Source organism: Poecile atricapillus, chromosome 4 (assembly GCF_030490865.1).
Source record: "Poecile atricapillus isolate bPoeAtr1 chromosome 4, bPoeAtr1.hap1, whole genome shotgun sequence".
NCBI lineage: Eukaryota > Metazoa > Chordata > Aves > Passeriformes > Paridae > Poecile > Poecile atricapillus.
Window position 1 is genome coordinate 28,519,138 of NC_081252.1, and position 26,242 is coordinate 28,545,379.

Sequence of the window (26,242 nt, forward strand, 5' to 3'; positions counted from 1 at the left end):
TCCATTTCCTCTTATTAACCTTGTAATGGAAAATCTCTCTCAAAATCTCTCTCTCTCTCTCTCTCTCTTCCTTGTTGCTATCTGAAGTGCACCAATCTTTCCTCCAACACAATCTGACACAACAAACAGAGGGAGAGTTATTACTGCTGACCACATATTTAATCTTTTATAGCAATTTCCTTTGGAATCCTGATTGAGCTTTTCAGTATTCGGTAGACACAGGCTGTTCCCAATGTGTCTCTTGTAAAGGGGACTGCAAATCCTTGAGCTCTGTATTTGCCTCCTTTAATTTAAAGCAACAGCAGTGCTTACCAGCATCTAGTTATTTCCATGACAGTTCGCTTGACCAAGGATTTAAAACCAAATATCAAAGAAGCATCTTCTATATCATGGAGGTTAGATTCATTTACAAGGCCGTGCACATTTTTGCAAAGCAGTTCCTCAGCCATTAGCCCACAGTACCAGACTGGTTTTATCACAATCTCAGGATCTTTTGTCTAATTCATTGGCAGCAGCACCACTAGAGTTAAAATATTTTGGTGTTCTGTTTTAGCTCGAACATCTTTTTGCTGATTTCTGAATATCTTGTTTTACAATAGCCTCCTTCAGGCAATAGAGTCCAGAGCAAAATTTAATCTTCAGAGAGCGTAACAAAAGGAATCAGTCTTAGTTACCAAAAGATCATTAAGTAGTACCAGCTGCTTTCAAGACATTGAATTTTTTCAATGAAGACAGAAACTGAAGCTCAGACTAAGACTTCTGTGGTGCCTGGTTATATTGCAGTGTATGAGAAAACATCTAATAACTGAAGACATCTCTGCCTCCACAGCTCCAGGAACAAGGGCTGGAGCAGGGAGTTCAGGCAGGCGGAGGCTGGGAGTCCCTGGGATATCCATCAGTTTCCAGGATGGGACTGGGGCACTGCTGGATGATGCTGACACATAGCCTGCATACACTGCATACTCAGGTAGCCCCTCTGCTTGAAGAGAGGAGCATGGTTTTGTTGGGACCTATCAGTGACAGGACTTTAAAAGTGCTAGAGGGAAAACGTAGGAAATAGGATGGGCTTGGAGTCATCAGCACCCTGAACATAGAGTCCAAATAGCTTCATGACAAAATTTGTCTCTCTCATGCTACACGCTTGATGCACAGCAGTATGGGGACAGTATTCTGTCTCTAGCATTCACCTGATTTACTTTAGTCCTCCACATGCATTTTTAAAAGTTAACTGCAGATACTCTGGGATTTTTTTTTTCCCCCCATCTTGTTTTCAGTTCTAACTTTAGATGCAACTAACTTTTCAGAACATTTGCTTAATCACCAATACCTATCAGACTTTTAAGACAATTTTGGTTTGGGAAGCTGGGGCACACATCTGATTTATTATACACATTTCTGCATAAAGCTTTTGTGAGCTATATGAAACTGTTAGAAGGTCTGTTTGCTGGGGAATGTAATAAGCAGATAAAATTTCGTCATTCATCCTTGTCCCCCATCCTTCCCATAGTAAAATTATTAGCTCATTTTTTCATAATCAACCTGGCTGACCCTCAAAGGTTGACAAACCAAAGATAAAGTGCCCTTCTTTGCATTTGACAGTGACATGCATATTAGCTTAACTGACGGCATTAGACATTGAGTACCCTGATAGATGTCTGCTCTCTTCTCCCAACTACCCTGTATTTTTTGGGTTTTTTTTTAAAAAAAACAACTGTTCATTGCCCCCAGAAACTGTATAGAAGTACCACTACCAATCACAGACTGTGCTGTATTTCTCCTGAGTAAAACCAGTTACATATATCAGAGCTCAATGCCTATCATCCTTGCTTTGCCTCCAAAACTGTTCTCTCCCTGATGTGTTTGGAGGGGAGCAAGGGTGACAGAGGGACCATAGGTTTGCATTGGCAAGAAAAGCAGGGACTGTGCTGTGCAATCCACTTGGCATACGAGGACACGCACACACTTATGGGAACTCAAGCACACAATGCAGGGCGTTCTTTCCTACACCTGCATTCCTGAGCTCAAGACCACCACAGCTCTGAGGCTGCTGGCTGAAGGACCAGCCTGGCAAACACTCTGCATAACCTTGCCAGGTAGGAGCAGTTCTGCAGGGCTTGTGGGATCAAGTCCTCATTGCTGGAGGTGTGGATTTAAAGAATGGAAAGTCACCTGATCCTTTTGAGGAGAGCTCCCCTGCTTAGGTCCTCTTAGGAAGACTAAAGAGAGGCATTTAAAAGGCTTCTATTAACTTTCATCGTCTGTAAAAGATGTTTACTTAAGCTGAAAAAAGTCTCAGCTATGATTTATGAGTTTCATTCAAAGTAATCTCATATCTTAGTTTTGTCTGTAGTTCCCAGCTTTCTAAATCCAGTTGAGTGTGTACTTTACAATGGTGAGCTTTTCATCCACACTGCTTCTTTGTGCACTAAGAGCATGGCTGTGTTGTGGACAGACAATAATCAATTAGTGAAATGGTATCTCGTGACTGAGAATATGAAGTGGGCTTTGCAGAGGCTGACAACAGCTCTTTTAACTCACCCATTTCTGTATGTCTCTTAAATATCCCAAAATATCAAAGGTCTTTCATTAGAGCTTCAAACTCTCTCAAATCCATGCAGGCCACTAGATACCTCAGAAGACTATGAACTGATGTGAGCTGGCAGCAAGTGGCAAGTTGCCAGAACGAAGAACAACCGACTGTTTTCAAAGCTTTGAAAATATTTGAAAAGGAAGGACAGAGAGAGAAGTGTTGCACTTCCCTTCAGGACTGCTCAAATGCCACTCTTGCAAGTGTCAGCTGTGGGAGTCTAAAAGTCTTAGTGAGAGTTAAATCACAATCTGCCAGTTCCCCTGGCTCCTTTTAGCTTGGCAGCAGTGAATTTTCTGCCTCTTCATGTTGCATCCCACCACAAAGGGAAAAATTTAAACAGGAGAAACAATGTTTCTTTGAATTACTGGAAATTAAAGGAAAGCAGGAATGCCAGCTCGTTCTGGGGTCCCAACTGTCTCTCAGCACAGCAATTCCAAGTTTTTATCCAGTCTTTTAATTTGGTTAAAGGGAGAAACTTTCATGCTAGAGCTGTGTTTTTAAGCAATCATCCCATTCACAAAATCTAGACTTGTTACCAGTTTCCAGTTTCCCTGGAATATTGATATTCCACAGAAAGGAAAAAAGCCTGTATCCTTGTAATAATCTTTTTTCTCTAGTAGTTTTCTTACATGTTTCTTGTAACAAAATACATAGAACTCACCATATACTGCCCATTTATGCTTAAATACTAAGATGTTTTAAATGGCTATGCATAAAACCCACATCCTTTGCAAGTGGGAATAGAACAAGATAAGAAACTGAGAAATGGCCTCAGTTTTGTGGAAACATGAACAGGAGCCTATCACTTGATCCTCAGAACAAGATTAACAGCAGCCTTCTAAAGAAAAACCTAAAAATTCTCTTGGCAAAGGATATCAAACTAAAAAATTAGAAAGGCAAGAAAAATACTGTAGCCAAGATGGTGACTACCAAACAAATGTTTTTCAAGCCAGGCTTAAGAAGCTAGGCTGTAACATGTCCATAAAAGCTGCCATGATGTGAAGTTGGTGTCTCTTGACGGACAATTTGTTTGGCTCCTGAGCCCTTTTTTCTAAGAAGATCAATGATCAAGTTCTTCCCAAGTTTGTACATTGAGTATTCAAAATGAAAACATAGTCCCACTTCTTCATCTCAAACCTGAAGCTGAAGGGGATGGCAACAGTACCCATGCCGAGCTCTCTTGTGTTCTTGGAACTGTGGTACAGCAGCACAGACCTTGGCTGTTCTTAGGTCGTCAGCTGTCTCTGGTCATCAAAACCACCTTGTCTTTCATCTCTGTTGTATCTGGAGAGATAACTATAACTTTTCTCACATCTGGATTTCAGCCCAATAATCCATGCCATTGTTCTGTGTAGATTGCAATAACCCATGTGAAAACTGCTCCTGAAGACCACACACAAATGCAGAAAAGCTGAATGGCAACCTTAGCTCCAGGGAGCACCTTCTCATAGACCTCTAAAAATGCATTAGATTCTTATCTTCTGTGGTGCCTCAGGAACAGTGAAAGTCAGAAGAGATGTTTGTGTGAGTAGTTTGAAGACTTAAACACAGAAAGGTTTTAAGGAAACAACCTTTTCTATAAAGCTCTGCTAGAAGTAACAAGCCTGCTCTGTTGAGTTCAGTGTGATTTATACAGCGAGGGAATAAAACTGCTTAGTTACTGAGGGGAAATTCAAGGTAATTCATACAGGTTTTTGGAAGATTATACAGATACATGTTATAGCTGCTTGTATATCAAACATCTGAATTTGGAGAAAATCTAGCAGAGTGTAGCATGAGCATAATGTCTCCAGAGAACAGACTGTGGGTTTGCCATGTGACCTCGATGCATTTGGTCAGGGAACAAATGGTATGGATATAGATCCACCTAGGGAGGAGACTGGATGTCATGAACAGGGTTGTTTATTCTGTCTAAGGGGGGAGCATTAATGACAGTCTTTAGTTACATGGGGAGAAAGAAGCCATAGCACAGAAGGAAAAAAAAACCCAGCTCCACATGTCTGTGGCAGATGGGAAGAGCTGATCTAAGGTTATATTTTAAATGGTAGAAGCTTTCTGATAAGTTAGATTAATTACTTCACGTCACTGTGTGTTATTATGCAACCCTCATCATCAGAGACTTTTATAAACAGGTTGGAGTAGACTGGTACAGGTCTGGCCGGTGTTGCCCTGAAGCCAAGGAACAGGGCACTGACAAACCCATTTTTCCTATGTGTTCATGAGCAATTGGTCTGTAAGTCACGAAAGGCACAAACTGGGAGAAATAAAACTAAATCACAAGTGGGAATGAAAACACATTTTTAAATTAAATCATGCAACAATTAAAACAGTGTACGATCTTTCCAAAACAAGTACCCTTGTTTTGGCTCCTCCAGCTCCACTGTGTGGAAGTGAAGCCTCAGCAGGACATGCAGGGGCAGGCATCATCTCTCACAGGGACACAGGACATCTCGTGGCTCACTGCACCTGGCAGGAATCCCCAGAACCTGCCCCTTGGCTCTATCAGCACACACAGTGTACACTGTGTGGTGTGGGAGCTGCCTCTTTGGCTGCCTCTCATTTCTCAAAACACAGCAGCCAAAGTTGAGTTCACTACAACATCTTAGCCTAGGTGTGGCAGAGCCATGAGAAAAACAGAGGACGAATGGGTAGAGGGGTGTAAAGGCTACTGTAGTGAGGCCAGTGAAGGGGCTGAAAGCTCTGCTTTACCATCTGGACATGCAGGAGTACCAGCGTAGACCTTGGAGCCATCAACCTTCTTATGCTCTCCTCTCTGTATGACCATCAACTTTAAAAAATATTTAACAAAACTGCATTTTGTAAAAAATTCTGTTTTCAACAGAACTGTGAGACCAACAGGATTTCCTATTTGAAGTTCAAAAGATAATGGAAACCAGAGCTGTGTGAATAGGTTTCCTGAGGACACTACAGCCCACAAGGTTTTATTCTCTTCTATCAGTTCTTCCGCTCATATGTCTATTTTCTAATGTTTCTGTCCCAACACACGATGAAACCTTGAAATTTTTAGCTTTGTCAGTGTTTTTTTCCTATCCAGTGGTTTTTCACTCTGCCAAAAGCTGTGATGAAATCATCATGGATAACTGACCTTTGACTAGTGCTAGGAAGTCATCAACCCAAGAAATCCGTGCTATATCCAGGTCTGAAGCCAAATGGACAAAGATCACAGAAACTGGAAGATAATGATGACAGTGACCTCTTGGTAACCCTCCCTAAACAGCAGGTTGATAACATCAAGTGTGCCTTGAGGAATGGTTCAGCCACCAACGCTTGCTTATCCTGGCGTGCTCACAAGAGGCTGCACTGCAGAGCTTGGCCAGAACGGCAAGAGCAGTCAGCTGTTGCTCTCGGGGAGCTGATTTTAATCAGCAACCCATATCACCATTGCCATTTGACACATGGAATAGCTGAATTGCTGAGAGGAAAATCATCCCTCAAATCACATCCTTTCTGCAGAAATCAAAAATGGATCAAAGCACCAGTTGTGCACCTGATTAACACTGCTCAACACACCTAGCCTAGCATATTAGACTGAGATGAAGAAAAAGAGGGTTTGTTCTGTTTTCCAACCCAAACATCTTTGCCAGTGTTGAATTCACAGCACTGGGGAATTACTGAATTAGGTCCTGTGTGGGTCACAATTTGAAACAATTTTGCTGGTCCAGACTCCACAGAGAAGTTTCTCATTATGTAAACTCATCTCACTTAACACACACTTATTTGAGCACCACTGAGATTTAAGACTAACTCCCATTCCCGCAAGCTTCCTATTGTAATTATCTAAGATTCTCAAAAAACCAGCAAAGATGAAAGGGTGCTTTAGTTCAGCTTCCCTGTGTTTGTTAAAGACATCTAATAGTCAGGGTGGTGCTCAAGAAATTGAGAAATACTGGTCTTAGAGTATGTTGGCATCCCTGCACCCAAGGTAGTACTAAACAAGGTAACTCGGGGAGCAGTGCAGCTCTGTGGAATGGCCTGTCCATACAAACCAGCTGGATCCACCATACTCCAAACCTAAACTACGGAAAAGAGCTCACAACTGGCAAGAACAGACATAGATGCCAACATCATCTTGAATGATCTGGTTATTGCAACAGGACGGTCCTTTTGATTCTTAAATTCAACCTGGTTCTGAAGTTTGACCTTTCGAGAAACATTTCAAATCTGGTCCTACCATAGTGGCATTTAAAACAACTACTTTTGGAGCTGAGTTTTGCTAGAAGTGCTACATAGTACAATTAGGTACAAAGTTTGTATGGAACACAAATCACAAAAAATGGGAACTGGAGAGCTGTGTGATGTGACATTATTATTTCTGTTTACCCACATTTTATAATCCTGAATTCATTTCCTTTGCATAATTGGTTTTTTCCACCTGTACTGTAGAGGCATTTAATTTTACTTCCCTTGATTTTATGCAATTGTTAAAATAGTACAGTTTTTCACATCTGGGTAGAAATTACGCAGTATCCAGTCTTGTTGATGAGTACTGTAGGAGGGGAAATCACTGTTTAGCTTTACTATCATGCCCTCTGTATTAAGGTAAAAAATCAAACTGGTTCAAGTGCTTTCACAATTAGACCGTTGTATCACTGAAATGCAGGAACTGGTGTCAGTAAATTGAGGGGGGTTTAGCACTAGTTGATTTTAAAAATGCATGAATTTCGAAGCATCTGGCTTGGATAAGATTTAATGAATTATTAATCCTCATATGTCACAAATCCCATGCTCTTCATTCCTGTATGTCTGCTTATATCTATATTCACTAGTCACCATTTTCCCTGTAAATTAAGGATAAATTAGCTATAAATTAGGTAACAAATTTTATCAATCCCACATTTTCTTTTGTTTGACACAGATTATCATAGATCTAAATGCCAGAGAAGACAATTATATTCATGTAATATGACCTTCTGCACAATGCAGTCACAGTGTCATTGAGGAGTTTCTAGATTAACCCCTTAACTGCTCTTTAAAGTGACAAGAAGAGAGCAATATGTATATTTTAAGAAGAAATAAAGCTTTAACTAAAAAACTTCAAAGGACAAGAAAGGTATGACACCCTTATTCAAATTTTTTTCAAAGCATTGTTAATGGCCTAAATAAATAAGCTATCGAAATGGAGAGACAGTTGAACGTAGTGCAAAAGTACCCTATTGTAAGCCATAGATCCCAGCCAACAACAGTGTCCTTGTCCTTCTGGAGCCTCCTTTACATCTGCCTTGAAGTTTCACTGTGTTTTCCTCAGCCACCACATATTCAGTGGGGCAACAGTGATGCTGGTAAGGAGCAGAGGAAATCCTTAGGGGATGTTGTGGGGTTCTGAGCCTCAGTTCACCTTGGGTATGAATGCAGTTTCTCTTGAAGCTGTCCTGGTCTTGCCTCTCCTGTCCTCTAAGGTCATATTGTTTCTCTCTGTATAAACTACAGTACTTTAAGTGCAAAACATATAGGAAATCCTTCAACTATACAACATGTGTTCAACTTTTATCCCAGCAATAATGGAAATGTCTCACTAATAAGGAGCTTTGATGTGTTACATCACCCCTTAGCCATCTGAGTTCACTGCACATCTTTTCTCTTCTAGGGACTCTGGCAGCTGCTTACAGGTGTTAACCCAGGGCACAGCTGCAGCAACTGGTTTTCAGCTTGGCCAGGGAATCACATCCCATAATATCAAATCTTGGTGTTAAGTGTCATTGTAACTGCTTACTTATCTTGTTCCAATGTTAAAGAAGTTTCTGAATGTTAATCAGAAACAATTTTGCACGTATGCAAGTCCAGAAGATTTAAGGTTTTAGAACAGAAATTGAGCTTTCTGACAATGTCATGTATGAGTGCCCTTACCTAAGTAATAATCACTTGTGCTTCTTCTCAAATTTTCATTCATTAGTGAAATAGGAAAAAACCCAAACCTCTAACTTCAGGAGTTTTTTCACATGTTGGAAGTTCAGTATTTATAACTCTTCGCCAGATGCATGAGCTTCAGAGGAGAGATGCAACCACACAACAGCACATATGGATACATAGCCGCAAGTGAAGCCAGCTACTGTACACAGACACAACAGGAGCAGAAAGTACAACTTACCAAACTGGAGTTTGGCAAGACATATGGGCAAATTCACCTCCTGCTGAGAAAGTGCTGGAGGGGTTTCTTGTCTGGGAGCAATTTAGACCTCTGTGTCATCTGGCAGTGGCAGAAGGGTGCCAGCAGGATGGAGGCTGTGGCAACACTCTGGGAACAGCCCAGTGAGCATCAAAAAGCTTCTGGGTATCTGACTTCTGCTTTCCTGAGTGTCATACTGATAATCAGTTGAGCACAAGTCAGCTGAGACTTTGATCTGAGGATGTGTATTTCTGCTGGGGAAAAAAACCTCTGAGGAGATAAATGTCTATCCCAGCTAACCCCAGAAGGGGAAACAACCCATCTGACATCCCACCTTTTGGTCCTTTTAGGTCCACAAGTGCTCTACCACAGCTGTTCCCCCACCTACTTTTTCTCCTGGGAATCTTTCCCAGTTTTGCAGAAGATTGTACTCCCCTACAGTGGGTATATTTATCCATTCATTCATCTGAGCTGCTTTGCATTCACAAACTCCCCAGACACAGGTGCTATAGAAAATAAGCTATGAACCTCCAGAACTGGCTAAAACTGAATAAAGATTTTCTGTGGAAAAAATATGACACAACTTCTGATTCTGCAGAAATGTCTTGTTGTACTTGTAACACCTTCCACAGTATACTGATAAGAGGTGGCAGGAATATGCCAGACTAGTCCATAAAACAAACAACAAAAACACTCAGGCTCTCATTCAGTGCCTAGTTTCCAGTTTGTGCCCTGTGTGCAACAAGAAATAAATGTACATACATCGATTGTGTCTGAAAGAGTCAAACAGTGGTAGTCTGAAATATAACTTGAATGCATATTGATGGGATGAGATGCTGATCCATTTGCACAGTAATGTGCTATATTTAAGTCACGCATCGTGGCATCTTCAAAGAGGCCAGTCATAATTATGATGGATTAGACTGCAGAGTCAGTCCTAGATGCAGTAATTGTTTCACAGATGCTGCTGATGTGACTTGAATTTCTAATGAATTATAGCTGAAGAAAAATATGTGGAGGTTCTAAATGGTCTGGATAGAATACAGCTATGGGAAAGACTAAAAAGAATAACTGCTGCACTTGGGGGAAGGTAGATTTACTTTGAGAGGTAGAGAGTTCACCCCACAATGATTGTAAGGATGACCACAAAGACTTCCTAAAGTGCAAGCAAGTAAGAGTACTACTTCCTGGTGTCCCAGTTAAAACCAGTAATAAAGATATTGTGGCCATTTATTTTTTGCCAGTCCTACATTACAAATTACATTATTTTACATTTGCTGTGATTTGTAGTTGCTTGAGGAAGATTTTTACTCAGGTGTGTCTTGAGGATAATGAATAACTTGAGTGTAGATAGAGAGAGAAAGAAATATAATGCAAAGTCACCCCCATCCTAGATGCATTTCAAAGAATGCAAATCTGGCACTTTTAATGCATGAATTAACTTTGTATTCTGAAGAACCAAATGATTCCCATATTCTTTGCAACGTCTAACACCAGTGCCTTTTTAACTGAAAGTGGTCAGAATTTGAGGGTACATACCATGAGGTCTTTAAGAATGCCATGAACCATAATTCATCTCACAAGGTAACTTTGTGGGTTTTGAGGACAGCATGAACCTAAGACTCTGTTCTGACCACAGATGTGCTCCTTTGAGGGGTTTTCAAGCTAAGTTTAGAGAAATCAGGGAGCCCCTACTTCTAAAGAAAATGGTGGGTTTATCTGATAGATAGTAAGGAGTTGAGGAAGAAAGATTGCCTGGGAATTCTCAGAAGGAATTTGGTTGCAACCCACAGGTTACACCAAAAAAAGCTGCAAGGCAGACTTTGAGGGCCAGACAAAGTTTCTCACAGCTTAGTTGCACAGACTAAAACTTTTTAAAGAAATAAATCTTTTAGAAGCAGCTTGACAGCACAGTGTTAATTACTATGGTGCCCTTTATTTCATTTCATACTTGCAAAATGCAGCAGCCTACACACTCACGTCTGTGGTTCACCTGCAGTTTTTAGGAATGAAAGGTGTGAAGGCAAAGAATGGCTTCCAAATTAGTCTGGCATTTTATTTTTGAGACACTCCAGGAGCATCTTCCTGCTGCCTGGCCTAGAATGACACATCAGAGGAATCCTGTTCACACAGCTTTCTGCTCAGCATGGAACATTGTCTCCCTGGGAAAGCTACAAAGGCTCATGTCTTGTGGTACTATAAAGCTATGGTGGGAAAGACCTCTAGAAGGGAATAAGCCTACACTACCATGTAAAAAAAACCCACGCAAGACTGACAAACATATTTTTCCATCTCCCTGTTCTTAGCTTTCCCTGCAAAATTTCTTTTTTAAAGTACTGGTACTTGCAACAAGAACTTCTCTACTTCTGTTATAAAAAAACATAAAAAATGAAAAATTGAGTAAAGAAAGAAACAAAACCCAAACTTCAGGAGGTCAAAAGTAAATCTAAAAACAAGTCTGGCAATCGAAGGAAATTAATACGTTATTGAATAGGTGCTTGCTGGTCAAAATGTGCATTTGAATTGTCCTTCTACTGAAATCAGAGGTGCAAGCAGAGAGAATTCTGCTGGATGCAATGTATTTAATGAATTAATATTAGTTATAAAAGCATTTTAGAATGACATTACTAAACTGAGTACAGCAATACTGCACTGAAAACTATATAAATTACATTTAAATAACATTTAAATTTACATTTTAATAACATAAAAATATTAATGTAGGATAAATACATAAGCAGAGCAACTGTGATGGGAGAATTTTTTCAGCATAGTAGTTCTTCCTATGTAGTGGCAATACCAGCCACATGTAATGCTTCTCCTGACTGCAGTCCAAGCACAGCTTACCTGGTAATGGAAAACCCTTCAGATTCTCCTTAATGCAAACCAAAAATAGAAGCTTCAGAACAGACATGCATATGTCCAGATTTTCTCTGTGCAACTTCATATCAGTAAGACCCACTGTCAGTCTGCTTTCTGTCATTTGTGGCTGGTTGAGAACCATAAACCAACAAAGAATAAATAATGCAGAGTCAAACAAAGGCTTTATGTATGTTAACTGGGTCTGTGAATTCTGGGAAGATGCATGTGAACAGGATTAGCTTGTCATTGTATGGAATTTGCTCACTGCATATTGTCAGTACTTTTATCTAGCTAAAAACTTCACTTTGTAAATAAGGAGTATATGAGAAAATGGGATTTCCCATATCAAAAAAGAAGAAAAAAATCCTAGCTCCACAGCTGAAGAGCTCAATTCAAAACCCAATGCACAGTTTAAGCCATGCTTGATGCCTATATATAAATTTGAAAGGATATTGATACCTGAAAAAAAGCATTTCCATCAAACCTTTCATAAATGACTCTATTTCTGTCCACATTACCAATCTGTTGATGAACTGTATGAGTTCCTGAGGACAGCAGTCAAGCATGACTTTGTCCTGTGTATTGTGCCACTTGCGTGGTCTTTAGGAATTCCAGTTTAAAAAGACCCTGTCAGACAGCTGAGGGCAGAAAAAAAAGGTTTTCCCCTCTAATTGGAAACTTGGTGGCAATACTCCAAGTCAGACAAAAGAGGTTTGGCACACTTAATCAAATTACAGGATTAGGACCAAGTCTAGGAACCATAGTTTCAACATGACTTTCTGCCTTACCAAGGGCAAAATGTGATGACAGAAGAGTCTGTGCAAATCATTCAAAAGCAAACAATATTTTTGCACCACTGTGAGAGATTTCTTCTGGTAAAATACCTTCTTGTGTGTCATATGGGGGTAAGTCACTCCATATTTTCACTCTCTTTTCATCTTGAAAAACAGACCTTTAAGAAAAAGGGAGACCTGGGGGTGCAAGATGCACTAGGATAGTGAAACACCCCTTGGGTGTGCTTGCAGGTTCACACTGTGTTTGGGAGCTGGTCAGGGCAAGGGGTGCTTGAGTGGTGGAGGAATTGTCAGTAACTGTCTGTCCTTCAATGGAAACTAAAACTGACTTAGATTCTTTCCTTGTTCCTTATCTCTTTTAGATACGTTCAGAGGGTAGCCTTGTGGATGGCCCCGGAGCAGGCCAGATGGAACAGGACAGAACCAACCATGTTGACGGCAATAGATTGAGTCCATTTCTAATACCACAGTCTTCTCACGTTTGCCAGGCAGAGCCTTCTGCAGTGAAGCTACAGAATGGGAGTCCAGCAACAGAGAGGCCTGAAGTGGAAGTAAATGGAGAGCACAAGCCGCTATTCAATAAAAGCAACTTTGGAGTGCCCCACCTGAAGGGAAGTCCAAACAATTGTGTTAGCCCTGACCTTTTACAAGAAAAGAAAGTATATTCCAAATATATGCAAAATGGTGGGATCAAACGCACTTTTAGTGAGCCCTCTCTGTATGGACTTCATGAGAGCAAGAAAGTGAAACAAGACAAAGAGGTAAACGGAGAAAAAGCTGAGCCAGAAGACAATAGTGAAAAACCAAGTGTCTCCAATTGTTACAGTGAGAAGAAATCTGAGAGTTTTACAAGACAAGAGAACAAAGCTTCAGATTTGATACCGTCTACAAGATACAACAGCGTTGGTTCAGAAAACCCTCATGACCTTCCGATTCAGAATGAGCAGGAGCGGGAAAATATTCATTGCCATAACAGGGACATTGTCTTACTACTTAAGAACAAGGCAGTGCCAATGCCTAATGGTGCTACAGTTTCTGCCTCTTCCATGGAAAGCATGCATGGTGAACTCCTGGAGAAAACACTGTCTCAATATTATCCAGAACATGTTTCCATAGCAATGCAGAAGAACACATCTCATATCGATGCCATTACCAGTCAGGCTACTAACGAGTTGTCCTACGAGACAACACATTCATCCCATACCTCAGGGCAGATCACTTCCCCACAGACCTCAAACTCTGAGCTGCCTCAAGTGCCAGCTGTAGTGGTTACTGAGGTCTACAACACAAAAGACTCCGGTAAACCACCTGTATTGCCAGGTAGCTGTTCACTTCAGAAACCAGATCTACAGCTACAACAACAGATTCCAGGCTATGATCCTCACCAGTTACCTGTAGGAAACAGTAATATTCATGGAAGCATAGGGCAGGTTCCCAACCAAGACCTCTCTCTAAGTTCCAGCAGTAACCTGCAAGCTCAGAGCACTGCTCTGGAAAGGTACTCTGAGCAAGCAGAAAATAATGGTGCTTTCTTTACACAGAACTCAATGTTTCACAAAGATTCCTCCACCACTCCTGCTCCAGAAATGAATAGTGCACTGTCTGCCGTGGTGCAAGAAGGACACCATTCCTATGACAACAGATGTGATGAAACTCTTCCTGGGGAGATAAAAAATGAAGGGCAACAAGAGGGACCAATGTCAGAAAGTCCCAGCCTCAGCCAACAACAACTTCACCCTCAGCAGAGCCTTCTGCAACAGGCACAAATGTCAGAACAAGATGTCAGTGAAAGCAACCCGCAAGCTGCTGTGGCCGCCTCGATTTCGCAGCGCCCCAAAGAAGTGACACTGGCATCAGAATCTCCCCTCCAAAACCTGCACGCACACAGAAGTGAGGGTGAGCTGCAACAACACTATCAGCATTTCCCAGGACAGAGAGAACCTGAGACTCCTCCTGACAAAGAGAAGGACCAAGTGAAAGAGCCTGTACAACAAGCTCAACATTATTCAAAACCAGCCTGGATAGAACTGGTTTCCACCCAGTTCCGCCAGGGAGAGCCTCCCCAAAAGCCCAGTGAAGCATTATTGCGGTCAATTCTTCAGTACCAGGCAAGCACAGCCCAAACAGTCCATACAAAACAGTATGCTGGAAGTCCTGATTCATTAAAGGGGCCTTCAGGACAGGCCCAGAGCCAGAAGATAATGCAACAGGAACAATTTCCTTCACTGTACAAAAGCGAGAGCTCCCAGCTGCAGCCGCATCCCCCAGCTGACCAGCAGCTGCCGTTCCAGAAACACTCACCGCAGCCACAACTCACAAAGGTAGATTCCCTTCTCAAGTCCCAAGTGCAGCAACACCCTCCACAGCAGCTCTATTTCCAGCCAAGATCAGAACAACAAGCTGAACAGCCTTTGGGGGCCCCCTTGAAACAGCAGCACTTGAATCCCCAGCCAGGGGAAAATGGGCAATTCTTGCATTCACACATCTTGCAACAGATGCTGCAAAAACAGGCACATCCAGTGCAACTGCCATGCAGTCCACAGCTAACCCCAAACCAGCAGCAGGCTCTGCAAATGAAAACTAAAGACCTGCCCCAAGCCATATCCCATCCCCAAAGCAATGCTGAGCAGCCTCTAGACAGGACCTCCTTCAATCAACTTAAAGTAGATGAATGTTTCCAAACTGGGAGTAAGTATGCTAAATCAGCTGCATTCCCACTGCCTAACGCTCAGCTGGGTCTAGAGCAGGTACAGACCATGAACAACAAAGCTCCCCTTTACACTCAGAAGGCAAATGCCAGTCTCCAGCACGCTTGCCCAAACAACAGGCATCTGATTTCCGAGAAGAAAGGGAACGCCACAAATATGGAACGCTTTGGAGCCAACAAAATGCAGGAATTGCAGCATGTGCAGTATTTTTCAAATAACTTGACCGCAAAACAAGATGTGAATCATTGTTTTCAAGAACAAGAGCAACAGACACAACAAGCCTCAATTCTGCAGGTGCCACCCCTCCAGCCCTCACAGGGCTATGGTGCTAGTCTGAACCAAGACCTCCCGAGCAAACATGCTCCACAGATCCCTCAGCAGTACTTACCACACAGCCAAACTGCCCCACACGTCCAAGACCAGAGAGGCTGTCATTTGCAGTCCCAGAACCCTAAGGATTTTCAAAAGCATGCTGCTCTGCGGTGGCATCTTTTGCAAAAACAGGAGCAACAAGCATACCAGCAACCCAAAACTGAGATTGGTCCCAGTGCAGCACGCAAGCCAATAAAAATTGAGGCTGGTACAAAGTCTAATGTCTGCATGCGCCCATCAGCTGGGCAGCTGGAAAACAAAATGTGGAAAAAAACAATTAAACAGGAGAATCAGCACTTTGTCTGCGAGAACATGCAACAAAAGAGCATCATTGAGACAATGGAGCAGCAGCTAAAACAGATACAGGTCAAATCACTGTTTGATCATAAGACATTTACTCTCAAATCACCCAAACATGTGAAGGTTGAAACAGCAGGCCCTATTACCATCCTATCACGAAATACCAGTGCTGCAGATTTTGACACTCAAACCCCAATCTTAGATCAGCAAGCAAACTTGTCTGCTGAGAAAACCCCGACCAAAAGAACAGCTGGAACTGTTCTCAATAATTTTTTAGACTCACCTTCCAAGTTATTGGATACTCCTGTAAAAAATTTATTGGACACACCTGCCAAAACCCAGTATGATTTCCCATCTTGCAGCTGTGTTGGTAAGTGCTGAGATGTACTAAAAACATAATTGTTCACAGGAAGGAAATGAGCCTTCAAGTTAGGATCACAGGGTTAGTTAGATGGTTTTGCTAGATTTTTTTGAGGGATTTTTAAGAACAGTTATTTGTGAAGACTTATAAAACTGGGATTTTACACACTTATGCGTACTTCACTTACCAACCCTACACATGCACCTTTCTCATCATTTCATAAATCAATTACCTATTTGATTTTTCAGTCAGAATGCTTATGGCCTCATATTCATTCTCCTTGAGCAGCACACATGTAACAACAACATACTGCTAAAAAGTAGATCATAACTTTATGACCTAATTTATTTGTCAAGGTTAGATACAGCTTTTAAAAAAACAATCCCGGTCCAAAACTTTAGAGCCTTATGGGCATTTTTTGCTCTAACAGTGAAATTTTTCCCTTAGTAAAGCCTAAGTGAAAACAGATGTCAGATTATTCCTCACTTATTGCAAGAGTTTATCCTCCTTTTCAGGCATATGCAAGAGATCCACAGTTTCATAGAGAAGCTACACAAGCAGACCAAAAAAAGAGTGGGGCGACACTTCTTGTTGCGTGATGGCAAACCCTATCTCCAAGAGCTGGAAAAATAGAGCAGAGGGAAGCAGAGTTACAGGCATGGTCCCCCAGCCCAAACTTTCTTACAGTACTGACCTTGCATGTAGCCAAGTGTAACAGGCACTTTCAGACTCTACTGGATACCTACTGGATAAACTATTCAGGCTGAGACAAAAGGTTCAGCACCAAAAGTGAGAAGAAGAAAATAAAAATCCTTGTTATAGTTTCAGTTACTAGGATTTTGTATCACCTATAAGAGGAAAGCTGAATCAATGCTCCTCCAAAATACAAAATGGACCTTTTTGCCTTTTTGAATGTTGGGGCTATGTCTCAGAGAAGACATGTAGGAACAAAATCAGGAAGTAGTCTATTTCTAGAGCTCCCAGGAAGAACTCTGGAAGCCAGTTCCTTGCTGTTCCTTGTTTTATAAGAAACAACCTTCAAAATGTAGGTTTTTTTGATCACATAGTTGTCATTTATTGGAGTTTTTAAATATTATTTCTTCCATATAATTAGCACAAGTTTTTCTGGCAGTTATTTCCTTATCCTCACTTTTTTTTTTTCATATTGAAACCACTAAGCACCCTTAAGAACTTACTCTCCATTTACATTTTAATTCTTCAGTCCTAGCAGACACGAGGAAATACAGGAGTATGAAACTCTCTGAAGAACACAGTGCCACAGCATAATCTATAGGTTTATTGCTCTTTCTTATCAATATTGTCCTTAAGAAGATTAAATTAAGCCATTCCCCACTGACACGTTCAGATTTATACCATACCTTCATCATACTTCCAGAGGCTGTCTGTCAGGAGCAGCACCACCCATCCAGCCCTTGGAGTTAGCATGGCATCAAGTTATGTTAGAAAGCATCAAGTCAGCATTCAGACATCAGCCAGCACAGCTCCACCATCTCCTGAACCCAAGCAGGGCCTGGCCACTTCTTTCACACAGCTGGAGCATGCTTCCTGGTACCAAACCAAACATACAGCATGTATTATGACTGCTGATATGGTCCTACCTACACACAGAAAACTGAGGCAACATTCTTGGCATACAAGGGTTTTGACCAGGCCTTGTGCATGAATTTTTCCAGCAAACTTGGGGTTTTTTTCATTTCACAGTTTTTCTGTGGGAGGCAGGAATTCTCTGTGTAACCTTAGTGGCCAGTTTTTCAAGCTGTAAGTTCCTGCACTCTAACATGTCTGCTGAAAAACAAGTACGGTACAACTCCCTAATATCAATATTTACCACTGTTATCCCATTATCCTCCTTTCTATATTCTGGGAGAGGAGGAAGTGGGAGAAGGAGAAACAATTGTTTGCTGATAACAGGAAAACGCCAGTGTGAACGTCAGTGTGGAGCCTGAGATGTGGAATAAGTGTTTGTGCTAGGGAAGGGCACACAGTCCCTATCACGGCTGCTTGCAGGATTAGCCATTGCTTTGCATGTTTTGTACAAACTGTGTAGGCAAATACCTTAGACTTAAGTGTTTGAAAACTGACCCCTGGCCCATACAGCAGCCTTCTAACAAGCTAGGTAAGCTTTGCAATGTGACATTTTACATGAAAGAATTAAGCTTCAAAGTAATAACCTTTATTTTTGTTTTAAACAGAGCAAATTATTGAAAAAGATGAAGGTCCCTTCTATACCCATCTAGGAGCCGGTCCTAATGTGGCAGCTATTAGAGAAATCATGGAAGAAAGGTAATTAGCGCAAAGGCACAGAGCACATTAACGTTTATCCTTTTGTGGATGTCAGAATTTTTCCAGCTTTTGCACATAAAGAAATAAACAACTGCAAATCAAGTAATTACTTGTAGGCATAGCTACTCCAGTGTTGCCAACATTACGCACCCTGCTATTCACCAGAGAGTCACAATATTTGACAGGGCTAATAGTCTGCTGGCTGGCACGGGCTGTGCCCTGGGAGACACATGCCAGCAAACCCAAGCCGGAACAAGTTCTCAGCAGCCTGCCAAGCAAGGCGGCTGGCAGTGGCTGCAAAGGCAGGCACAGAGCTGGTGTTCCCTCTAGCTAGGAGAATGCCAGCGGAGAAGGAGGATGAAGAGCACAATACCAAATTTTAACATTAGTTTCCCCTCACTAAATTACTAAATATCTAAATCTCATTCGTTCATGTCCAGAGGAGTGCCACAAAATTGCTGGATGGGATTTCAGTCCAAGAATTGATAAGTAGTGTTGTGAGAAAACATTCCCCTGCCTTGGAGTATTGCACAAACCCAGTCTTATCTTGATTATGGACAATCCCTGTTATCATGTTGCATCCTGTGGTGTATCTATTACATCAACACCAACTAAATCAGGAATTTTTAAAGGCAAAGAAGAGATACATGATATGTGCTGTTTAAAAATACATGTGAGCACAAACCCCACCAGCCTAAGATATACAAATTAAAAGCTGTCACAAAAGTGACTTCTGCACTGTGAATTCTGCACTACTTGTAGTCAATAATGACTAGATTTTTAGAGGTATCTGGGAATTTAGTTCCCCCCTGAACAAAGAAGCTAACAAAGAACTCTTCAGTTAAGTCAAAGACAGATGGGAATTTGTTAGTACCTTAAAAATCTGGACTCCAGAACAGCAGTGAAGCTCCAGCTAGCTGCAGAACCAAAAGCAAGTGGGCATTATTGCAGTGCTGGGTCTGAGCTAAGGAGCACCATTTCTTAACAAGGTCTGTTAGTTTGTGCTCATCACTGCACAACCATGGGGCACTTGTAGCCTATTAAACCCTTCAAACTAAATCCTAAGGTCCTTTCTCTTTCTGAGCACCTCCTTCCCTGTGACTCTTGTGCACGGCTTGCCCCAGTAATTTTCAGCTTTGACAGCAGCTCAAGTGCATGTAAGCTACATAAATCAGCTTCCTTCTGGGAAGGGAGAGTGAACACTGATGCTCTGAAGAAATTCTTTACCATCTGTTATCTCTAGAGCTCTCATCAACTGGTTCTTTAGTATTTACAAATAATAAATATAAGAGGAAAGTCATTCATGTTGTAATGTCAATTATAGAGATTAATTTTTTTCAGGTTTTTTAATTTGGAAAGTAATTTTTCATTCTTAACATTGACCTCACCTTTTTTTTTTCTTTTTTGAATTTAATTTCATTTCATGTTGGCAGAAGGAAAGCATGAGATATCATAGATAACGTGCAACTAATCAGCCAGTTTCAGCAGAGTATAGCAGCAGCCACTTGAACAATGGCCAGTGTTCAACTGTATGGTATGAACTGTGAAATTCTCTGACTAAGAAACTCCAGAACTCATTAGTTAATTTTGTATCCCTAAGTAAAAAAATCCAAACCCTTTACTATAAAGATACTGTCAAGCATACATGTGCAGTTGGTGACATTAATCACAACTCAAGCACTTTTAACCTGGCTTCCCATGCATATGGATTGACTGTTAAGGTATCAGCACTGCTAAAGAAGCCAGGATTTGGATTTAGACTTACAATTAATATTTTAGCTATAGCAGAACTAATTTCTTGCAGAATCCACAGCAGATACAGACATTTTACCTCTTCCTTCTCTCAATTCCTACTTCATGCTCAGATAGATTTGCTCTAGTTTTTAAGCCAATCAGCTTTGGCCTGAAAGCAAGCATGACAAACATCAGGCACAAATTCCTTTCTGACAGTTGAAAAAATTTGGGATGAAGTCCATTTCATTTCCAGTGTATAATGCACAGCATACTTCTACAAAGGCATCCACACAGTTGTCCAGCAATCCAGATTAGAAAACTGATAGAAAATGTAAAGATATAATTTTTTTTAATGTGGTTAATTAAAGAAACAAGTAAATACTAATATCCAAGCCTAAGCAGGAAAAAGTGACCTAACAGTTGCCTGCAGAACATGTGTAGTACAACTCGATTCTGATGTTGTAGTACAACTTGAATTTGTATGATTTTCTGTGACATTGGAACTTCACAATGAAATCACATCTAAAAATAAGCATTTTTCATTTCCTTTACAGGACAAAAGTTTAAATGCAGATACTGGCCCTTAAATATGTCACCAAGATTTTAGTGCAAAAACAAGAGGAAAAAGGGCCAAAAGTTCATAAGGCATCACTAAATGGCTGCATAACAAGAACATACCTTGACTGCTGTGTAGGTAAAAGGCAAAGAACAAGGAGATAGATTCAGTTAGTCCCCTCATTTGACTATTAAAAGTTAACACCAATGAGAGTGGCAGCATTCCAGAAAAGGAGCAGCTGGACAGCCAGGGTGGCTCAGCCTGTAATACTGTGGTTTCTGCCCTGGCAGATCCCTGGCACACCTGCCCTGGTGTGCTCCCAGGATCAGCAGGTGGGCAGTCCCAGAGAAATGCCTGGTAATGGCTCAACACATCCAGCACTTCCTACAGAGTCAAGATATCCTTCACATGGCATTTGCCACATATTTCCACCTGGAAAGTGGATCCTTTTTGCTCTGGCCACAGGACTGCTTGCACATGGAGCTAGAGCCTGCCTTGAGAGCACCATCCCCTTGTTTAAATGCTTCACCCATTGGGTGGGAGCTTGCCCACCTTGGCTGCAAATAGACACACAAATGGTGTTATTTGAGGGCACCTTGTGATCCTAGCTGGAGTACAGAAGTTGAGTATAAGTAAATAAGTAACAATTTATGATGGATGATAAAGTTAAAAAAAATAGATATGATACAAATTAATTCTGACTTAACTGATTCACACTAAGACAGAAACAAGCACAGAAAATTAATAGAGTGACTATTCCATGCCAGCTGTTCCATGACAACTTAATTATGTACATTTCACAAACAACTTCAACCCAGAAATTAAAAGAAAAATATAAAATTCTTCACCAAAATAAAGAGACTTCTTTTGATTTTAAAAGAAGTCCACTTTCCAAAACGTCATCTATAACAAATACTCTAATGATATGGTTAAAATATTTGGTAATATTAATGTGATAGTGATAATTTTTACCCATCTGGGATGTATTAAAGACATTTGCATCTCTTGATATATCATTCCACCACCGTAATAAAATCATCAAGACAAACCACATTGCACATCTTTCCTTGTAATTCACAGTGTTTATTTTCTAAGATAAGACTGGCAAATATTCTCCATCTCTTCAGTGTTCACACTGAACCAAATGAATCTGCTCATTGTACATATTTTTGCTTTGTTTAAGATTTGGACAGAAGGGTAAAGCTATAAGGATTGAGAGGGTTGTCTACACTGGGAAAGAAGGCAAAAGTTCTCAAGGATGTCCAATTGCTAAATGGGTAAGTGATGTAAACAAATTAATCTAGTCTAGTATGATGGTTCATGTAGCTGACAGCAGTGACATGTCCTGTTAACTGACACTAGGAAAGTTAAAATAGCTCAACAGCAGCAGAAATATGAGGTGCCTGTAGCCTGCTCCCACCCATCTCTGACTCCATTGACTTGTTACATGGAGAATAGCAAGAATAAAATTTAATTTAAAAGTATGGAAACCTAAGAAGAAGGGCTTGTTTGCCTAGATTTAAGTTTTGCACCACCTGACATTTTCACTGCTGTTTAATTTTAGGCTACAAATAAGTCCAGTAAGTTCACCATTGTGATGTCTTTAAAATACCCTCCCAGGTTGAGAGAGGTGTTAGGACACCCTCTTAGCAAACACTGTCATACTTTGGAACAAATTACTGAGTGATTTGGATTGCTGGGGAAAGACAGGATGAGGAACATTATAATTTAGTTTTCCTAAAAAACTACATTATAGTTTTTATGCATGCCAGACTGCACCCTTTTTAGGAAATTCTTCTCAGTGCTTATGCTACTGGAAGGATACTGTTTTAATTGAAAAACATCTACTGCTTCCAACACTGCAATATTTGTATGTAATAAGAGGGGGTCACAAAACTGTGAGGCTGGTTATGAGTATATCTGCTGAAGTTCAGAAGGAAAGGGGAGAGAGCTCCTGTGTCCAGTTATTTAGTCCCTTCCTTACTGCCTGCTTTTCCCTGCATGCTTCCTGCCCTAGCAACCCAGCTCTGTTTAGGGAGACACCTCACTGCTCATTTCCTCTTCCTCACCAATCAATCTGGGCCACAACCACAGATTCAGGAGAGGATTTCTGCTGAATCAGAGCATGGAGGATACTTTTACAAAGTTGGTTTCCACCACCATGGCCTTCCATGCCATCAGTCAACCCCTTAGAGTCAGATTCATTAAACACAAAGGATAGCCCCGGCATATCATCATGAGAAAAACAGACTGAACTTCCAGAAGCAAAGAGAAGGACACAGGTAGAAGTAACGTCCCCACACACACAGTAACACTGAGATTTCCTGTTTTCTCGCTCTTCACATTAAGAATGGCATCATTTGTGTTGGGGCTCTGGGGTGTGTGTTGCTGTACATGCAGGTAGTCCGCAGAAGCAGTCAGGAGGAGAAGCTGCTCTGCTTGGTGCGCGAGCGAGCAGGACACACATGTGAGACAGCCGTCATCGTGATTCTCATCCTGGTCTGGGAGGGAATCCCAACCAGCCTGGCTGATAAGCTCTACTCTGAACTCACCGACACTCTGAGGAAATACGGCACGCTCACGAACCGGCGCTGCGCCCTGAACGAAGAGTAAGTGGAGCAAAGGCTGTGCTCACCAAACCTGCAGGCCCACCTTCAGACCGAGCACCTCTACTCATGCTGTTATCCTGAAACATCTACAACATTCCCAGCTATTTCAGGTGGTTTGAAAACCCACAAACAAAGTAAACACTCTTATAAATAGGGACAAACATTTTATCAGAGCTGTGCAACATCTCAATATATTTAAAAGAAGAGATCTCAGCAGGGGCCAGGATAGCTGATACTTCAACCTTGAAATAAAAGCTGGGTGCACTAAATCATACTTGTGTAAGCTGACACAGACTAGCCTCAGTCTAAAGAAATTGCATCTTTTTCCCATGTCTTTCTGAGAAACAAGAACATTTAGACCAAAATTACCACAGCTATTACTGTATGTTACTTTGACTTCATGGGTAGAGTCATATTTCAGTAATTATTGCTTAGCCCCTGTCAGAGGGCTCCCACATTCTTGCAGTGCTGTCAGCACAAGCCCCTGTGGCACCATGAGTATCAATACCTAACAAGGCACCACACAAACATACCCTCACCCGGGCAAGCTGGGTTTCTCACACAAGTGTAGAACCCCCAAAGAACCTGCTTTGTAACCATGAAATTATTCACTCTGATAAATTCTTCTGTTATGATGTGTATGTCTCCCTCTTACATTTCTTCATTATTTACTGCTGGAAGATGATCCACACCACTGGTTCCCTGGAGCACTGGTAGAATGCTGATAGCTACTGCCTGAGCACCACAGGGGGACCTGCCTGCTGCTAACAGCTGTGTTCTCTTATCTTTTAGACGAACTTGTGCATGCCAAGGGCTGGACCCTGAAACTTGTGGTGCTTCATTTTCCTTTGGTTGCTCCTGGAGCATGTACTACAATGGTTGTAAGTTTGCCAGAAGCAAGATTCCAAGAAAGTTTAAGCTGATGGGGGATGACCCAAAAGAGGTTAGTGTCCATTTCTGAAACAAGCTTCATTTGCAAAGAAATGTTTTCTGTCGCTCTGTAAATAGAGATACAGTACGAGAGAGCAGGGCCCGAGGCCTCCCTGAGTGCTGGACAAGTAGGGTAATTAAATAACCGCCAGTCAAAACCGATTGATTCCAGTCACTGAGCCAGCTGAATTGACTGTCCAAATTCTGACAGCTGGTAAAAGCCCTGAGACTTGAAACCATGTTTGCAGGCTTTCACAATTAGAGGAGAGGGCATGGCCTGAATAATTCTGGCTGTATTAGGCCTGCAATTGAGCATTCCCCAGTGGCACAGTGGAAGGTTTACCAGTAAATGGCACAAAACACTGCAAGTGGGAACCAGAGCAGACTGGTTCAATGGAGGCAACCATGATGAAACTCCGAGATGACAATAGGAAGAAGAGGGTAAGAAGACGCATTCTACATACAGTCCTGCCCCACTGAATGTTTCCAGACTGGGCTCTGTGTTACATCTGGCAAGTATTTAAAACAAGCCAGAGTAATAAAGATTGACCTTAGCCTGGACACAAGATATGCTGAAGTTATGACTAAGTGTCTCTTAGACACCTCCAGCAAGTTGTGAAGCTCCAGTGGCCCAGTCTGCTTTCTGGCAAGGATGTGCAGATTGAGTCCCTTGCCTGTGCACTGGCACATTACTGCACAGTCTCACTGTATTCTGATGTGTTACACATATCCAAGCTCCAATTACTCTCTCATAATCAGAGAGACAGGTACTTCTGCATCCTACCACATGTGTTGAAAAAAGTGCACTGTTCAGAATATCATCATAACTAACATACAGGTTTTCCTGCCCCCTGCTCTTCTACAGCACCAAGAACTACAGAATAGCTCTCCTCCAAACATGCTGTGGGAGAAAGCCTTCTTTATCACAGCCTGCAATCCTAAACTACCTACATTTCTGAGATGGATACCTGGCCAGAGCACACCAGGGCACTCTTCCAGCTTGCATTCTTGGATTTACTTCATATGGAAGCCGGATTCAGGCAGGAAAGAAGGTTTTACCCTCCAGTCTTGGTCCCAAAGTTGGGGCAGCCAAAGTATGCATCCAGACCATAGGCTGGGTTCCACAGACACAGTATAGACAGCACAAACAGAATCCTCACCAATAAAAACCAGAAGTTATATTAACAAATACTAACCTACAGGCCATACAAAAGCTCCACATTCTGACAGCAGGCACAAGGTCACAGCAAGATGTTTTTTGACAATTTCATGTCAAAACCAAACTAGGATATTGTCCTGTAGTAGGGAATACAAACTTTCAACACACCAAATGCATTTCTCTCTGAAACCTGTTTTCTCACAGTGCTTCACATCTTCCTTAAATATAAAAGCTCCTAAAAACAAAAATGCCACTCCAGTATGCCACCATTCTGTATGCATTTAAAATTAAAGATCAGGGCCTCATACAGACAAGGTTTTGAATTTAGGATTCCCATCCTTAGATGATGGGGAACAGCTCTGAAGTATGTTATTAGATTATTTTTTTTAAACGCTTTATTTTGACAGTGTTCAATTTAGAGGAAAAAGGAGGTGTGGTCATTCCCACTCCATATCACCAGTTACTAAACACATCCATGATTCTTCATTGCTTAAAAATTGGGAACTTTTTGAAGGCTGCAGTATTTAAATATTTTTAAATTTCTACGTGTAAAAATATTTCAGCATGTCAAAGTGTTGTCATTGCAATGTGCAAAACCCTTAAATTAGCCATATTTACTTGGACATTCTGATGTTATTACTCTCAAGCTTTCTGAAGAGTATTATTTTCCCACAACTCCAGAAAAGGAAAATAATGAGGATTATCAGACTTAGGTCTAAAACATATCCACGTTGAAGAATGTGATTTTTCTTAATTTTAAACAAAAGTATAGTATGTGATGTTCTACTGCAAGTTTCCCACTACACTGCTGTAACTGCTTCATTCCTTCAAAGGCCTTG

At 41.3% G+C, this 26,242-nt stretch overlaps 1 protein-coding gene across 1 annotated transcript in view; it reads left to right on the top strand.

The window, feature by feature from the left end:
- TET2 (tet methylcytosine dioxygenase 2) overlaps nucleotides 1-26,242 on the top strand; it is a 71,012-nt gene that overhangs the window by 34,816 nt on the left and 9,954 nt on the right. The window contains exons 2-6 of the mRNA XM_058837925.1: nucleotides 12,733-16,120; nucleotides 18,325-18,415; nucleotides 21,889-21,982; nucleotides 23,106-23,314; nucleotides 24,107-24,257. Of these exons, the coding sequence (XP_058693908.1) occupies nucleotides 12,733-16,120; nucleotides 18,325-18,415; nucleotides 21,889-21,982; nucleotides 23,106-23,314; nucleotides 24,107-24,257 (3,933 nt within the window). The remainder of the gene's footprint in view (nucleotides 1-12,732; nucleotides 16,121-18,324; nucleotides 18,416-21,888; nucleotides 21,983-23,105; nucleotides 23,315-24,106; nucleotides 24,258-26,242) is intronic.